The 16,478-nt window shown below is 52.5% G+C and overlaps 5 protein-coding genes across 5 annotated transcripts; 4 read left to right on the top strand and 1 right to left on the bottom strand.

The window, feature by feature from the left end:
* Positions 1-1,754: 1,754 nt before the first annotated feature.
* Positions 1,755-3,620, top strand: PG985_000662 (uncharacterized protein; the record flags this gene model as incomplete). Its single annotated transcript, XM_066820431.1, has 4 exons — positions 1,755-1,783; positions 1,850-1,884; positions 1,945-2,616; positions 2,761-3,620. 4 exons carry the CDS (start codon positions 1,755-1,757, stop codon positions 3,618-3,620), a joined length of 1,596 nt encoding a protein of 531 aa, XP_066691310.1.
* A 401-nt stretch (positions 3,621-4,021) lies between these two features.
* Positions 4,022-4,762, top strand: PG985_000661 (uncharacterized protein; the record flags this gene model as incomplete). The annotated part of the gene is made up of 2 exons (XM_066820430.1): positions 4,022-4,423; positions 4,475-4,762. 2 exons carry the CDS (start codon positions 4,022-4,024, stop codon positions 4,760-4,762), a joined length of 690 nt encoding a protein of 229 aa, XP_066691309.1.
* A 109-nt stretch (positions 4,763-4,871) lies between these two features.
* On the bottom strand, positions 4,872-5,708 carry PG985_000660 (uncharacterized protein; the record flags this gene model as incomplete). The annotated part of the gene is made up of 1 exon (XM_066820429.1): positions 4,872-5,708. The coding sequence occupies one exon, from the start codon at positions 5,706-5,708 to the stop codon at positions 4,872-4,874; it is 837 nt and encodes a 278-aa protein (XP_066691308.1).
* Positions 5,709-7,472: 1,764 nt separating this feature from the next.
* PG985_000659 (uncharacterized protein) lies at positions 7,473-9,152 on the top strand (the record flags this gene model as incomplete). Its single annotated transcript, XM_066820428.1, has 1 exon — positions 7,473-9,152. The coding sequence occupies one exon, from the start codon at positions 7,473-7,475 to the stop codon at positions 9,150-9,152; it is 1,680 nt and encodes a 559-aa protein (XP_066691307.1).
* Positions 9,153-13,580: 4,428 nt separating this feature from the next.
* PG985_000658 (uncharacterized protein) lies at positions 13,581-15,238 on the top strand (the record flags this gene model as incomplete). Its single annotated transcript, XM_066820427.1, has 2 exons — positions 13,581-14,947; positions 15,007-15,238. 2 exons carry the CDS (start codon positions 13,581-13,583, stop codon positions 15,236-15,238), a joined length of 1,599 nt encoding a protein of 532 aa, XP_066691306.1.
* Positions 15,239-16,478: the final 1,240 nt, after the last annotated feature.

Below are 16,478 nucleotides of genomic sequence, written 5' to 3'. Positions count from 1 at the left end.
ACTTGAGATGGACAGTCTGACTGACGTGACAATAAGAACGCCATTGACCTCAGCATACGTCCCAAAATACGAGACGGCATCGCCATCACCGCAACGGATCATCGACGTGCTCATCATCGGTCATATTGTGGTCTTTGCCGCAACGCGACGATATAGATTAGATGTATTCGACCTCAGCTTGCGTCTCGGGAATCCAAGCCATCGACTGATCAACAGCATCTTAATGGAACCACCGGCGCGTCCATCATGGGTCAACCTTGTTACGACTTTTAGGTTCTTTGCTCGACCTCTTCTGTCATTCTTTCTGCTGGAATCACCCAAGCAGAAAGGCGACGAGAATGCTCGCGTCAGGCTTCCTTGGGGGACACTGCCCAGGTGGTTCCCTAAAGCAAGATTGACCAGGTTCGTGGACAACTGGGCTTTCTTTTATACATTCGACATTCGGACCACGGCGACCTTTTCTTCCGCCTACTGAGAAAGATTGAGGGGGTTTCTGGGCAGTTACCTTCACTACTAGGTTTGAAGCAAGTTTGGGTCGGTGGGTGAGTCGGAATAGAGCTTGAGGCCATTGAACTGTTGTCCGTAAAAATTTTGAGCCAAGCCTTAAAAATTACAGCTCGCTGAAAACCTGATGATAAACCCCTTAATGGGTTTTAGACCACGCTCGAAACATGTACGCGGCCCGAACCCGGCTTCTCCAACCGGCTGATTCAGCTGGTTATCTCGTAGATGTCACCGGCGCTTGCCGATATCACTGCGGCCTCTCAACTCCTGCCGTTGATATTGTGGTGCCAATCGGAATATAAATGTACGTATTTGCATTTGAAAACGCAACGGTAGTCTGCTCGGTTTATGCGCCTGTGCTATTCGTTCAGGCATCGGCCTTTTTCAACGTCAGCACATTTGTAGCTGTAGCTTCGTCCTTTGAATGCAGGGCTGCAAGCGAAATGGTGTTCATCGGGATTACGGGGACGTCGTCAGGGAAAGAAGCCATGGTGACTGCTACAAAATGTACTTCGGTGCCGCGTCCAAGAGCCAGACCGAATTTTGAGGTACATGGGAGGTCATGATGTGAGACTTCCGCGAGATGCCCGGGGATATGGGGGTGGCCATGAGAACCAAATACACACTCACCTACCTCCTACTTTCTACGCACATAGTATTTGGGTACCTACCAAGAGGGAAAATATGTGTGCTTTATGTTCCAACGACATGACCCAAATGGATTGCCTACTTGTCATGCATCCATAACATCCTGCAGGCGAGCGAGCGGGGTGGTTAAGCTGAAGTACCTGGCATCCATTGATGGCACATGCAGGTAACGTGTATTTAAGTACTTACGAATCCCTAATTAGGTATAGTGGAAGCTCGTCGTCTCTCAGACATCTAACTAGGGGTCTGAGGAATACTATTCAAACAATTTTGGTACCTGACTAGTACCATAGTTGATGCATCGATGGAGGCGATTTTTCCAGAGCCGCTGGATGACTCTCGGGTGCTGTAATGGTCCTGGAAGACGCCAAAGAATCAGGGTCGCTCGTTTCTCGATGTTGGTTGGCTCAAAGTCGTTGCAACCCTTTCCCCTTTTTGGAACCAATCTGCGAGCTGAACAAGTCGCATGAATTCTGCCGCCGGCGAGCTTTCAGGACTTAAATCCACGGTGAGCTCCTTGACCCAGTGTTCTATTCTCTGTCCTAATCTCTCTCTCTTATTCAGACTTTGAGCGAGGCAAAGGCTCGAAATAGAAGACAACTATGGTAGGGGTTCCGGGACGCAGCAAAGGGTATGTGCTTAGTTTACTGACCAAGAAGTATGATAACGATACTTGAATACTGATCATCTGCAATAGGTGCAAAACGTGTCTCAAGCGCAGGGTCAAGTGTGGTGAGTCTCTCCATGAAGACCCTCGTGGGGGATGAAATCGCCCCTAATGGAAATCTCAAGACGAAACCAAGCCCACCTGTGACCGTTGTAGAAGAGGCGGTTTCGAATGTCTCGGATACGCTCGTGCTACGGAATGGCGACATACATTTCAAGAAACCGTTTCCAAGCGAAACGGAGCCCTAGCAACGATCAATGTCACGTCCCTGCCGCCGTCCACCCCACCGAGAGAACTCGACTTCGGTGGGTTTGAGAGAAATTTCTGTTTCTCACGCATGCTCGACAACTTCGTCTGGTGCTCCTTTGGCGCAGGGTGGATCGAGCGTGCCGCCGAGGGCCGGCTCGGTCATCTACCCCTGAAAGCCACGCGGGCGCTATCGCAGGTTAACTTCGGCCGGAGGGAGCGATTGGCGCCCCTGAAATATAAAGGTCACGTCGAACATAGCGACTGCCTCGGTCTGCTTGCCCGCGAGCTCGCAGGAAGGGGCCTGCAGGGCGGTCAGCGCTTCCTCGTGCCTATCCTGATGCTTTTGACCAGCGTGGTCTTCTATCCGTACCGGAATTGGGAGGCGTTCCTCGTCGCGCAACCAGGACAGCTCGAATCGGATCAATGGTCCAACTGGATTGAGATGGATCGTTTGGCAGCCAAGAGCCACTGGTCGGCCATGGCGCGGATAATCTACTTGTGCGGGCCTGAAGCCTTTCAGGAAGGCATTCTTCCTAGAGTTTTCGAATGTGCGCGAGCAGTAATGGCGAGTCCTCTTCTTTTCTTTTCCCCCTATAGAAGCAACTACGCTCTTGTGAGCAGCATGATTAAGCCTCTGATGGATATCCTCTAGATTATCCCGGCACTTTATACGAGGACTCGTCTCTTTCTAGACGAAGAGCGATGGACCACGACACCTTGGGCGCTGGCTCCTGCGTCCAAGCCCGAGCAGGCCAAACTTCTCGACATCCTCACCGTAGTCCCTGGGTTACTCGAAGACTTGAAGACGATCGAGAATTTAGATCTCGGTCAAGCGAATCGTGAGGAGTTAGATCACCACAACGTCCTCAAGGAAGTACTTGGCGGTCGAATCCGCACCCAAATTGAGGCGTTGTACCGCTGGCGTCTTATCTGGCAGAACAGGTTCGCAAGCTCCGTTACATTGGGAACCGACGTGCCGGCTTATAGCGCGATGCCTGGGGAGCTCATGTCCCGCCGGCTGAGTTTTGGCTCAGCGGCTCGAGCCGCTGATATATCGCTATACAACGCCGTATTGCTGTGGCTACTTGCTCTCCAGCAAAAGGTCACCTCCGACCACGCGCGTCTCTCGGCACTACTACTGGAATGCGCTCAGCGGGCCGCGGCCGAAAACACACCCGAGGGTCGACAGCAGTGCCCTGCACCAAACCCGTGGTTAGGCAGACCGGTGTTCGCGGATCACTTCGCGCCGCTACTGCCCCCCGCGACGTCCATCGCCCCCCTCCGGGACTACGCGCTCGAGATTCTGTTGGTGCTGGATTGGCAGTCATGCCACCACCCGACGGCCGCCACGCAGCTGGCCGAGCCGATCTACATGTATCTGGTCCCATCCGCCATGGCCATGAGCATGCTGGACGATGATGACCCCGTGCAGCCGTGGATACGGCAGATGCTCGACAGTCACCCCGTTACGACCGGCTACTGGGATCAGAGGGGCTATATGCAGGGGTTTTCGCGGTTCGTTACGAGGGATATGATATGTCGGGATGTCTGAGTTGTACCGAAGAGGGCTGGGCTCCAGTTTATTCTACCATGGAGAAATTGGTAAGAAGGAGTTTCAACTGATCAATAACCGGCTGATCCAGCGGGTGCTCTTTTCCACATCACTGTGACCCCTTACATCCTGCTGTTGGCATAATTGGCCAGGTGACAGGATAGGCTCCTTCGATCTGCGATCGGTTGGTGTAGGTAGTGCATTAGCAACGCAAGGAGTGAACACCCCGCTGGTATTTCGGCTTGTATACGTACCCATAGTGGTCGGTATATCTCTACCCTTCGGGGACAGGCCATCGGGTTATCAATGCTATTCATTAACGGTTCCAAGTAACCGGGTTCTTTACTACTTGACCTCCACGATTTGGTTTTTCCCTAGCGCAACCCTTATATATTTTCACCATGGCTAACAAGAGCGACTCTACGTCTGAATCTCGCCTTGCACAATCGTCCTACCTATCGCCCTATAGCCGCGCCGGCGCCCCGGCAGACCACACGGGCGACTCCGATCCCTACAAGCCGCTCCGGGCCCAAGCGCTCGCGACGCTGGAAGCCATGGGATACGACACCGCAACCATGGTCGAGCGCGGCGTCGTTTGGGCGGAGGACCAGGACCCTTTTGGCCACGTCATGCAGTCGCAGTTCATGCACTTTCTTGGCACCTGCTTCCATCGCGTGATGGAGAGCTATGATGAGCACCTCACTACGCAGGAGTACGACGACATGGTCCACGCTCGGACCGTCGTGCCCGTGGTGCGCAAGTACGAGTTGGATCTCCGACGACAGGTCAAGTATCCCGACTCGGTCAGTCCTGTCTTCTCGCTTCGTGTGTAGTTTCGCTCACATTCGCAATAGCTCATTGCCGCCTTCCGCCAAGATGCCATCGAGCCCACTCGCAACAACGGAGTGACGTCGCTCTACTCGCTCCGCCAGCAGACCATTGTGGCCGAGGCAAAGGGCTCGACAACGTACATGGACATTCGGACGGGACGTCCGGTGGACATTCGTACGCTTGGTGGCAACTGGCCTGTGCTGTATGATGCGTTCACCATCAAGTCGGCAAATGCGAATGCCCGGAGGGATAAATGGGAAAAGGAACATCCCAAGTCTAAGTCCAAATCTCTCGTGGCTTCGAAGATTTGATTAAGACAGTTTCGTCGTCCATGCTTGTACTTGTGGACTCTATGTCAAAGTGTATTCAAGTTCACCCTGCCAAATACATATCGACTAAATAAAGTAGAACTACATACTGCTATGCTGTATCCCACAATGTGCTCGAATCCTTGTATCCCCGCCCCATTCTCTCCTTGATATTAACCATGGGCCACACGAGTGACCACTGCCTCAAGACTTCAGTATACCCAAGCTCCATGATAAAAGACAGAAGGAACACAACTACTACTAATGGAATTGAAACGGCAAAATATACCCAGAACATCGAGTTTCCCGGCAAGTAAGAATCAGCCATGCTGAATACTGATGCCGAGAATGACAGGGGGAGAAACAGTAGACCCAGGGTAGTCAGGGTCTTCATGCTTCGAGCCTCGCGGCCAGCCCGCGCCGCCTCCTGGAGTGACAGATCTGCTGATCTGGACATGGCGCGATTACCCGCCAAGCTGCCCAGCGCCGAGATGGCGTCGACGAGGCCCTGCGTACGCCGTCCCATCTCGCGATACCTGCGCGAAAGGTACTGGAAATCAGTGGTGCTGTCGGCCCAGCTTCGCATTTGGGTGTCGGTGCCTTCCATTTCCTTCAGGGGTATGTGCAGCTGCAGCATTGTGGCCTCAAGGTCGTCCTGGTACTCGGCAGTCCGCCGCTGCCAGGCCTGTACATCACTCCAGAGTTCCTCTACTGCCGCGACGGCGAAGAACGTCAGGTCGTGTCTCCTGGACAAGTGCCACTGCACGATGTCGATATTGGTTTGAAGGAACTCGGCCAGCTTGAGGAAATGACTGGCAACAATCTTGTCGACAAAGACGCGCAGGCTCCTAGGCAGAATCGGGGCTTCCAGCGCGTCGCTGTGGTTCTTGAGGTAGAATAGCAGATCGTCAAGCAACGAGGTCCTAGGAGGCCCGCATTGCGTCTTCATCTGGTACGACAGCGGTACAAAGTCTAGGTATCCAGAGTTATACGGAGAAGTGGCAACATCATATCCCAGATTGCCTGAGTAGTCGGTAAGAATGCGTCGAATCGGGGGGTCGCAGATAATTAAACCTGCCACAATTAGCGCCCGAGCAGCCTAAGAGGTTGAAAATTGGTTGGCGGCAGATATGACAGGATGTTTTTGGTCGTGCTCTGTTCATTTCTGCCACTTAAGTTTGTTATGGAACAGTCCTCGCCACCAAGGTAATACGTACATGACCATCCCTCGGGCTCAGTCTCTTTGCTCCAGAAAGTACATTTGCGCCTGCTTATCCCAACATCGGAAAGTTGGCCTACAAGCCTCGTCACCGCGATATGCCGCCCCGATATATCGCAGAGATTCCGAAAGCCTGCTGGTCTTGTAGGAAGAACGAGCGGCTCGTGGTACTTGAATGAAACATGATCCCTCCCGCAAATCGCGGACGGCAGGAACGGAATACCGCCATTCTCTCCTGTTAGTCTCCCCCAGCAGGCACGAGCCTTTCGTGGTCCATGAATAATGAAGGATGAATCTGGAAGTGGTCCCCGAGGACTGAGACAAACTCTTGACTGAGCCCCTCGAGGAGGTATACTGAGCGCGAAGGACCTCGGGGTGTCGTACTCTTGTCCCGGAGAACTGTCGCGAGAACCGCGGCGCTCGTGTATTCAACGGGCTCTTCGAACGATCCGCTCGGTCATTTCAGAGCAGATGTTTTCATCCGAGGATCGCTTGAGCAAAGGGACTTTGCCAACTCTCTATAACCTCCATCTTGCATTTCGGTGTACTTTGGACTGTTGTTTGTGTAATTATTGACCACTATATCAGTAGGGGCTCGAGGAAGGATAGTATTCCATCTGGCTACAATTGAAGCCCGAGGAAAGGGGCCAGAGTTAAACTGCTCGAGGCTCAAATAATGTTACCACGCACACGCCTATACTGCCTCGGGCGTCTACAATGATACATAATTGATGAATTATAGGCCAGCAGTAACGCCCCGGCCTGTAAGGCTATGTAGTAGCTTAGCGAATTAGATAGAGGAGGCTGTAGATGATTCGTCCTCGGTCTGGCTTATGGCCGGAGCTACAGATGGGCATAAGCTTGTCGTCACAGGCTAGGTTGACACATAGAAGAAATGTAATATCTTGGTAGAGAGGAGTTTGTCAACGTCCAATGAGGAAGGCTGGCTGCCCTCCTCAGCTCCAACCAATCATTATTCGGCGTTCGGGGCAAACAGACTCTGCTCTGCCTGGACAGTGCTGGAATCTGTGTGCGACGCACCAAGAAACATTCTTGGCCCGGCTCCTGTGGTCATGTCTCTAGGCACGATCTCTTCTTTTTGATTGCGTTCTCATGCTACTGTCCTAGTTCTCATCACCCGCAAAGATGTGCAGTTTGAAAATCTAAGAAGCAGCCTCTTTATTTCGATCCACCACCGTGTCAACAAGCCCAGAAGATAGACGCAATACCTCTCCTACAGCCATGGCCAATCATCCATCACCTGAACCTGGTAAGAACATTTGGAACGTCCCGGGACTTGACAAGACCTCCTAGTATGCAGCGGCGCTTTATCTTCATGTTGCAGCCAAAGGGCAGCTCCGTGACGCAGAGCATCATGGACGACACCACGAACCCAAGACGAAGCGGCATTTCCAAGATTTCTTGGACCGCCTAGCCGACTGTTTCGCCCGGTCCAAAGACAAGGATGCGCAAGCACATGTGTCCGCCACGGGGATGGTGCTTGACGAGCAGCAACGCAAAATAACCATCTACGTGGCCAAAAATGTCAGTGGGAAGGATTTGGATCGTTCGCCCTCGTCTCCCAAAGAAGCGCCCTTGATGGTGAGCGAGGACGAGGAGTTCGCACAGAAGCTCTGCAACTGGTTCAACAAGCTATCCTGCAAGGACGAGAGTGTAGCGGAACACCATCAAGGGGGCATGTGGGATACCATGCGCAGGTACAATGCGTCGCGCGTCGGGTATTATGCGCGCAAGGTCAGTAACTGGAAGGAGGAGGGGGCAGAAGATGTGAATAGAAAGATATGGCCCTCTGTCACCCCAAAAACCATGGCAGCAATCAATACCACCATCGAGGCGTGCATGATATTTAAACAGGATCATCTTCCCTCGGGCCAGGTTCTCGACGAAGCCCTGGATCGATGCGCGCTGACTGCCTCGGAATGCCGATCAGACCCAAACTTTCGCCAATTCAGTCTCAACGTGGACGAGATTATCAATAACGATACCGACCAGATCGATGAGGCATTCAAGGATTTTGCTCGGGCCGTCAAGTCGATAGACTATCTAGGCCGGTTGGGGGAAACGTATGATACATTCTGCGCTATCTGCCAAAGTTCCGAGCAGCAGGGATACACATACGACATTGTGGTTCTCACGTCGCCCACTGAGGAGTCGTGGGATATAGCCCCCTACAAGAAAGTGATCGAGTCATGGGCCGGCAAACTCAGCCTCGATGAAGAGCGCAACAACCGCAAAAGCATCAGACACGGTCTGGATGAGTTCATAGCCAGCCGGGCGAGTCGTGGCACGGCCCGCGTGCACTGCGAGATCCAGCTGCTCCATCACTTCTCCCAGGAGGGCTTCCCGAAGCCGCTCGATTACATCGGATGCAGCAAAAAGTCATGCTGGCTTTGCTGGCAACTGCTCGGCCATTTTGGACAATTCACGACAAAGGATACGCACCGCATGATCTACCCCATGTGGGCATATCCCGCCGACTTCCCCCCGCCGCAAGTTAGGTTCGCCACAGCACTAGCCGCTACCTATAGAGACATGGTTACGCTGATCCAAGACAGCGTACTGGGGATCAAGGCCTTCACCTCGAATTGGAACATTTCACACACGTCGCGTCGGCATAACCAGAGCATGGCTGGTGAGATCGGGTCAGTGCCGGAGTTGTCAGTAGTGGCCTCTTCGTCGACGGACAGCATCATGTCATCGGTGCATATACGCGATCAGGGCCGGGTTCCAGTGGCTTCAATTCCGGTAATACACCTTCCAGCGACATCGAGCGACACAGGCGAAGCAATTCCAAGCCCGCAGGTGGTAGACGTGGAGTTATTTGAGTGCGATGAGTTGGACCCTCAAGAGAAACAGCCTTCCATGTCCATCAAAGCTGTCCAAAAACACCACCACGAACGCGATGTCTGGTTTGCCTTCCAGATTAATACCAAGACGCTGGAATCCAATAATGACCTGCGGGAAATTACCTTGGAAGGCCTGGAGATGATGTTGTGGGGGGAGAGTGAAATTCCGTGTTTGAAGGACAATGGGTTCTACACCATGATGTTCAGAATGAACGGGGACTTAGAGAGGAACCCATGGCTTCTCGACATGACGCGGAGGTCTCAGGGGGAGCACAGCTCGCGACGCCAAGAGCCCTTGGTTCGGTGATGTTTTCATCTACAATAGGAAGTGGTCCAGCATAGATGAGGAAACAGTCGAGCTCTGCATGGACTCTCTGAGAACTGCGTTCAAGAACGATTTTCGATGTCTCCAAGATAGCGAAAAGCATGAACAGAGACTGATCGACGCCCTCACCGAGTTGAACTATGACATACGGGAACTACTGCAGCCTGGAAGTGGCTCTGACCCGGATGTAATATTTCAGCTCAGGACAGGCTGAGTATGAGGTGTTAGTTGGGGATCGGATCTCATTATAACATCTGAATTACCGTGTGTGTTTTCGCAACAGAGGGTGGAGGCTTGCTTTAATACGTATAATTCTAGCAATCGATGGTCCCAAGAGCATATAATAACTCCTTGTCGCAACTCAACAGCAATAGACTTGTAGGCAAATGCATTGATTCAACCAAGGTATCCCGTTATTTAATTGGATAACATTTCAGCCGCTATTCTATATTATGTCCTGTATATCCTTTTGATGTACCAACTATAACTTGGGTGGAACGAGGCTTCCCACTTCAAAGTAGTAAAGATGGCACAGCATGACTGGTGACAATCCCAACGGCCTCATGGACTTTGGTGGTCTATTTGCCTATGCAATCAAGCCACGCATCAAAAACGCGAACATGCATTTATCTGGTCCTCATGACCAGCCACCCGGCCGTGAAGCCTGGTGCCTCGTTCGAGGGTTATCTAATGATGATGGTCTCTCGCGGCGCCAGCATAATCTCGGTGTTGACGTACCTGGGAGCGCCACCCGTAGCTGAGGGAGCCAGTCACTTACGACAACCACTCCAAGAATAACATTTCCCTTGCTGCCAACTGTGGCTAATCTCGCGTGTGGTGCTTCTCTTGTACACCTTGCACGCATCCCGTTGCCAGTAAACTTTGAAAGAGGAAGTTGATGCTTTGTACTTACATAATCAGGCTAAACGATTAGCCTTACAGTTTAGCAAACGATGTCTGTCCTATTGGCATGGAGTTCGCGGATACTGGAATACATACACTCCCGCAGACGTACCGAGGTTGATCCTGCCAGCTCGACAAGTGCCAAAAATGGTGTAAGCTAGATGGTTGAGTGGTATGGCAATTAGTAGCTGCCACAATGGGTAAATCTTCCTTTTAGCGACTCTTGAGAAGACGACAGCGCATTTTGCGTAGTTTTGAACATATCTGAAGGGGGTGATGATTTTCGGTACATAGCCCCCTGAATATTTCAACGTGGCGCGTATGACCTACCACTGGTCAACTTCGTTGCTATCGCAGGCCATTCACGGCCGTAGTTCAGACACGTATGCATGCATTGCCCGGTTTCATTCATCACAACTTTGTCCAGGCAGGTCTTGTCCGGAGCGGCGAAACGGTGGGCATAAATGTCGCCTGGGCGCGAGGTGGGAGCGCGGGGCGCTATTAGGTTGGAGATAATGTGCAGTACCTCCTCATGAATTCTTCTGCGTTGCAATGTGACCCTTTCTTCATCACTAAAGCTAGGATATGGAAGCTCTGGAGTATAAAGCAGGCAGAAAGCGCGAAGGAAAAGTTCGTTCTCAACAGTTTAGACGGGAGAACGGGTCCCAATTATAGAGGACATCATGGGCTATTATGTATGCGATGTTGGTTTTTTGAGAAACCGCCGGCTGCCAACCACTGGTGTGCATGGCCAGGCAAGTTGCACAAGACTAATGATGTACAACCGAAGTATGCTCCGCCGCCGAAAACAAATCGCGGATTGCGGCGGAAGGTTGGTAAACTCACCTCGTTGCTGTCTCAACCAAGACGTCAGAATACCCCTCAACCCGGTGTCAATAAGGACTGACTGCCTTGGGGGAGAGGGGTTTTCCGTTAGGGTATCGTGAAATGCTAGGTTAGTTTGCTTGGTGACACACATAGCGCTACAATTATACATACTAGCCCGTCAACAATGCTAAGCAGATGGCATGCTAACCGCCAGCAGGATAGTTAGACTCGCAAAGATAGTAGGGAAAAAAAGGTCGCCATAGTATATCCGCTCTCAGGGCTAAGGACATTCCGGGGATAACGTTATATCTGTAGCCTCGCCCAGCTGAAGATGCGATGGGATCTTGGCTCGAGCGAGTCGAACGCACGACATTCGCCAATGGTTGAGTAAGAAAGGGATCGGGTGGAGCACAGGTCCACCGTCCATGCAGCTCACAACAGGTCAATTGAAGGACGAGATGATAGGCCTCAATGCGCCGCGGCCTAGGCGGAAGTGTGGATATATAGCACAAGTGCCGACCTTGGTCTTTCCTGTCCAGCCCGTGGTCCGGCCTTGGAGCAAGCACTTACAAAAGTTGGCCGGTGATAGATGCCAACGTAGTACCTGAGCTTATACAGCCCGTGGTGCTTGGGAAGAGAGGCTCTTTGGAGAGGTAAACAAACCGTTGCCGGAGCGCCGAGGGAGCAAAAGGATGGATGACTGCATGGATCAACCGCCTTGTCAGTGCTTGCCTTGTGCATGTGTGTACCATGAGACAAGATGGTGTCTTGCGGTTCCTGAAGCGGCCTCGATGTTTTATACTTGCATACAGTTTGTACATGTGCAGCAAACTGAGTTCCATGTCTCACCCAGCGACGTCGATGAGATCAGACCCGAGCAGAATTTCCGGGCGCATGACGAACAATATGCACAATCAATGGACAGTGTAGGATTGAGCCCTCTACCATGTAATTAGCCGTGGGTGGCCATTATGGATGGATGATTGGCGGACCAGGGCATATTTGTTTGGTAGTAGTACGCAATAGGAGGAGCTACAGTGATCAGTGATCGAGTGGTTCAGCCCCCCACCGGGATCAGAGGCCCCTCATAATTTTGGAAGTACCAGAAGGAATAATGTGGAGGCTCAGCTGTAACGTCAATCAGGTATCAGGTATTAGGTATCAATCCTCGAGAAAAGCAAATAGCATGTAAGAGTCGTCGTCTTTATGTGGCCATACCCTGAATTGAAATTGATATGAAAAAAAATACACTTCAGTCAATGAGATGACTTGCAATAACCTTTTTAGAGATCAGGAATTGAATTTCAGGCGTGGGTGGGTTTCGAGGCACTGTTAGCAGGGTCGAGGCCAGGAACGAAAGGCTCCGGGCTGCCAGGGACATGGCTCACCCCTGCATGCTCCCAGCTGGCCCCCTGCAGAGTTAAAATTGCACGCAACTCCGCAGTACGCCCGCCCCGGCAATCTGGACAGCGCGCGGGAGGTTGCTGAAAGGCCGCGACTGGCAACACACACACTCACACACCACAGACCGGCCAGAGCTGGATTCGCGAACATGCGAGCCCCTGCAAAGAAGGCGTTGTCCCCGGTGGGACCGCCCGTTTCGTTTCCATGTGGTTGACGGGGAGAGTGAGGAAACAACAAACCAAAATAAGAGAGACGAAATGAGCCTCTTTAAAGCATTGCGAAGCTCATCCATCAATCCCCTGCCTCTTCTTCTGACCTTTCCCACCCTCTGCCCCATTTCGCGCCCAGATTCGGAAATCACATCGATCCAAGCAATACCACCGTGAAAACCGCTGAACTCCCACATTCGTTACATCGGCAGCCCAGTCCGCTTACCTACCAAAAGTCCACAGTTCACTATTCCGTTGTTCTTGAAGAAATGGGATCATCCATTGGCACTCGAAGCAGCAACCTACAAACCCGCTAACCAAAGGGACTGCTGCCATACTATACCTATCTGACATACACTCATTCACATACCATACTTCGGACACATACCTAACCTACCACATATCTTCTTCCCCCCTATTCCACCACTTACTTGCCCAAACTTGTCATAGTTGCCGACGCCGCCACCTGCTGAGCAAGTTGGCAGCCAAGCCCCAGTCCCATCCCTCGATCATTTCGGCGCCTTGACCGCCTCGTTTTGTCGTGACGTTAGCCTAGCGCCAGTAGCAGTTGCATGGTCCCTGGGCTTCTTCGTTGTTCGCATTGCCATTGGAAGCTCCCCGTCCCCAGTTACAACCGTTCCCCACTCCACTTCTGTCGGTCCCTGGCCAAAGGGGGGGAAGAGTGTTGCGCAATTCGGCTTTTTGGACCTAGACCAATTTCCCACAGGATCGCTTGTCCCCGAATATCACCATCTGGCTGGATGGTTGATAATGTGTGGTGGCGCTTCCTGACTTTCTTCATCCCTAACGCTCCATGACCTCAGTCTATTCGTTGCAAATTTGTTTGATTACTTCTTGTTCTAACACTCTTTTCAAAGACAACAACAAGCTCGTCAACCCCCTCCGAGCTCGTTACGTCAAACGTCCTAATTCTCCCCTCCGAGCCCGGCACCGACGTGCCCTAAGTGCTCCCACTAGCCCTTCGCGCCGACGCAGACAGCCGGCTTCGATCACCAAATATCGCCGACTCATTGGACCATATTCTGGTTCTTTTTCCCGGGCCATTATGACCTCGGCCCAACCGCGACAAGCGCAGCTCCTCGACCACGCTGCCTCTCTGGACGCTGTACTTGCGACCCCGTCAGATTCCCCCAGTATGGATGATAGCACAATACCACGGGGCCCAGTAACCCCGGCTCCCGCCCAAGCGCTCACAACTCACACTGCCCAGCCTGAAAGCGCACATGATGACAAGCACTCTGAGTTTGTCTTGCAGCCATGGTCGAGTTCGAATGCGCCTTCATCGGCAACCAGCACAGCGTTTGATACGCGGCCCAGGAGGTCTAGCTCGCTGCATTCGCGCAACTCCAATCGCCTGTCATTGACGCTGCCCATCGCTCCTCCGACAAGCATGCCCTCGAGGCCCACGCCCACTTCTTCAGTCCCCCAGACGCCGAGTGGGGAGTCCATGACGTCTGGCATGGTCTCGCCAATGGACTCAGAGGAGCTGATTATTGCCATTGCTGCCCAGGAGCGACGCGTTCTGGAGCTGCGGGAAGAGCTTAACAGAGCCGAAGGAGACCTGAAACAACTGAAGTGCAAATGGAGGCTATCAGAGACTTACAAAGTGAGGCCTGCGGTGCAGAAGCATGAGCCACTCATTCAACTAGCAACGGATGGGGATGACATCCCACCCGCGCGGCGTAGTGCCGATGCCGAGCGAAAGAAGGCCATGCTACTCGGGCAAGGCACCCCGCGTAATTACAGGCGAAAAGTAATGCGCGGTGGACACACGCGAACACTATCCCTGCTTTCTCCCACGAAATCAGAGCATGATATACCGATACATCATGACATCGACGTCTTGAAATCGCCCGAATCATATTCATTCTCCAAGCCCAGCCCGGTACTCAACAAGCGAGCAACATGGGCACCTCGGCAATCACCGCCAATGCAGCCCGGCATGAAGCAGATTGCACAAGACTTCAAGCACGGCCTATGGACCTTTGTTGAGGATCTGAGGCAGGCAACTGTCGGGGACGAAGGCATATCGGCTACTTCCAATAGAACCAGCGGGTTTGGGCCGAGACTGAACCGGTCGGAATCGAACGAGGAGACAATCCGGCCCTCTTCCACAAGCCGGGGACCTATGCCATTCCGAGATGACTTTGAGGCGTTCGAGGACACGCCTAGTAAGTCAACGACCGGAAGCTTCAACGATCGCGCTCAAAATCGACGAAACTCATCCCAGCCAGAGCCAAAGGCTAGGAAGCACTTCTCTTGGACGCCTCTCACATTCGATGATGTTGGTGATGATGACTGGTCCAACTGGGACTCTCCCAACGTGAAGACCACTCGATGGAGCGGCAGCACTGTCTCCGGTGACATCATCCCATCTCTTCCCGAGAGGAACGACGAGAACGAGGCCACCCTGTAAGATAAAACCGCGCACCGCTAGGACCAGGAACACAGGACTCTAACATCGGTGATAGCAGGCGCAAACCTTCCAGGGCCGAGCTGCGATCCCCCTCGCCGCAGAACCAAGCCAAGCTTGGCGAGCTTAGCGAGCTTCCCGGAGCCTTGCTAAACAGTCTCAACCCGAGCAAAATCAAGAGGTTCTCATCGGACTTCATCAAGGAGTGGGAGAAATCCCTCTCACCACCCCCGGAGACGACAAACTTCGAGGCGAGCTTCCAGCAGCGCATCCACGAACAGGCCTTGTGACTATCCTATGTAAATGAGGCGCCAGTCCCCTTTCCAGGCTTGGCAATGTCGACTTGGTCGGTATGCTAGCTGCAGCTGCATGCGACTCATGCTTATATCACGAATCATAAAGAAAACGCCTCCACCACAAAAGACGCGCACACCGCCCCAGACGCCCGACTAATTGTTGGAATAAACGTGGCAGGACTCCAGGATAGAGCGTAGACCAGAGCTGTTTGAGCTTCTTTTGGCTGCTGTTCTAAGATATAAGATCTGGATATATGGCGTCTGGGGTTGGATAGGGTACTATAATGATAATGAAGCCCACGAATAGATAGATGATAATGTAGAACGAATCAATAATCGTTTGCGTTGTCGTGCTGTCAAACTATTTTGTCACTACATCATTTCTTTCCTCTTGCTGGTGTTTCATGTGAACGTACGCTGGAGTTGGATTATCACCATGCATTCTTCAGTTGACACCTGGGTTAACACCATCATGAGAAATCATGAGAATGGGGCAATTGCGGGACCCGACGATGATCGATAGAGACTCCATCTTTTTGGACGGGTGGCCTAGATCATTGCAGAGACTAGCAACACCAACTCTGCTCATGTTGACGATATCTGATGGATACCGACCTACCTTAGATGGTGAAGTGGCAGTGCTATTGTGACAGGCAATTCGGCGCTTGCTGGGGCCGAACAGGCCATCAGGCAGGCAGGCATGTAGGTAGATTAATACACCTATCGTCAGTATTAGATCCTGGCTAGGTAGGTAGAAAACAAAACAAGCGGTAAAGCTCCATCCAATGCATGAATGTCAAATGTGAGTGTGGACTGCCATTGGATACAACATCAGCAACTCTTAATACCAAAGAAACCTGCGCGTTGACAGACACTTGACGACTCCAAGGGACTCGACTGCAACAATTGTGCCCGAACAAAAAAGGGAACGAACATCTTCTCGACGGAAGAATATTGGAATAAAGAGTGCATGTTGGGCCTGCGACCACAGCTTCGAGCACGCCCGTCGCTCGTGGAGTTGATCTCGAGGGGCCGCAGCCGCAGCAACAGCGTCTCGTCTGTGTCTTCTGCTGTTTCGGGCTCAGGTGTGAGCGCGGCGGGCACCGGAACTGGCACTGACGCAGCTGCTGCTCGATTGCGTGGAGGTGGGGAAGCAACAGAAGCAGAAGCACGGTTAGCCACAGCCAGGCCGGGCACGTCTGTGGCAGTTGCGCTACTAGAGGTAGCTACGGGC

The sequence above is a fragment of the Apiospora marii genome, assembly GCF_038362585.1.
Source record: "Apiospora marii strain CBS 49790 chromosome Unknown utg000001l_segment0_segment0, whole genome shotgun sequence".
Taxonomy (NCBI): Eukaryota; Fungi; Ascomycota; class Sordariomycetes; order Amphisphaeriales; family Apiosporaceae; genus Apiospora; species Apiospora marii.
The sequence above is the reverse complement of the archived record's forward strand: the minus strand, read 5'-3'. Positions and strand labels throughout refer to the sequence as shown.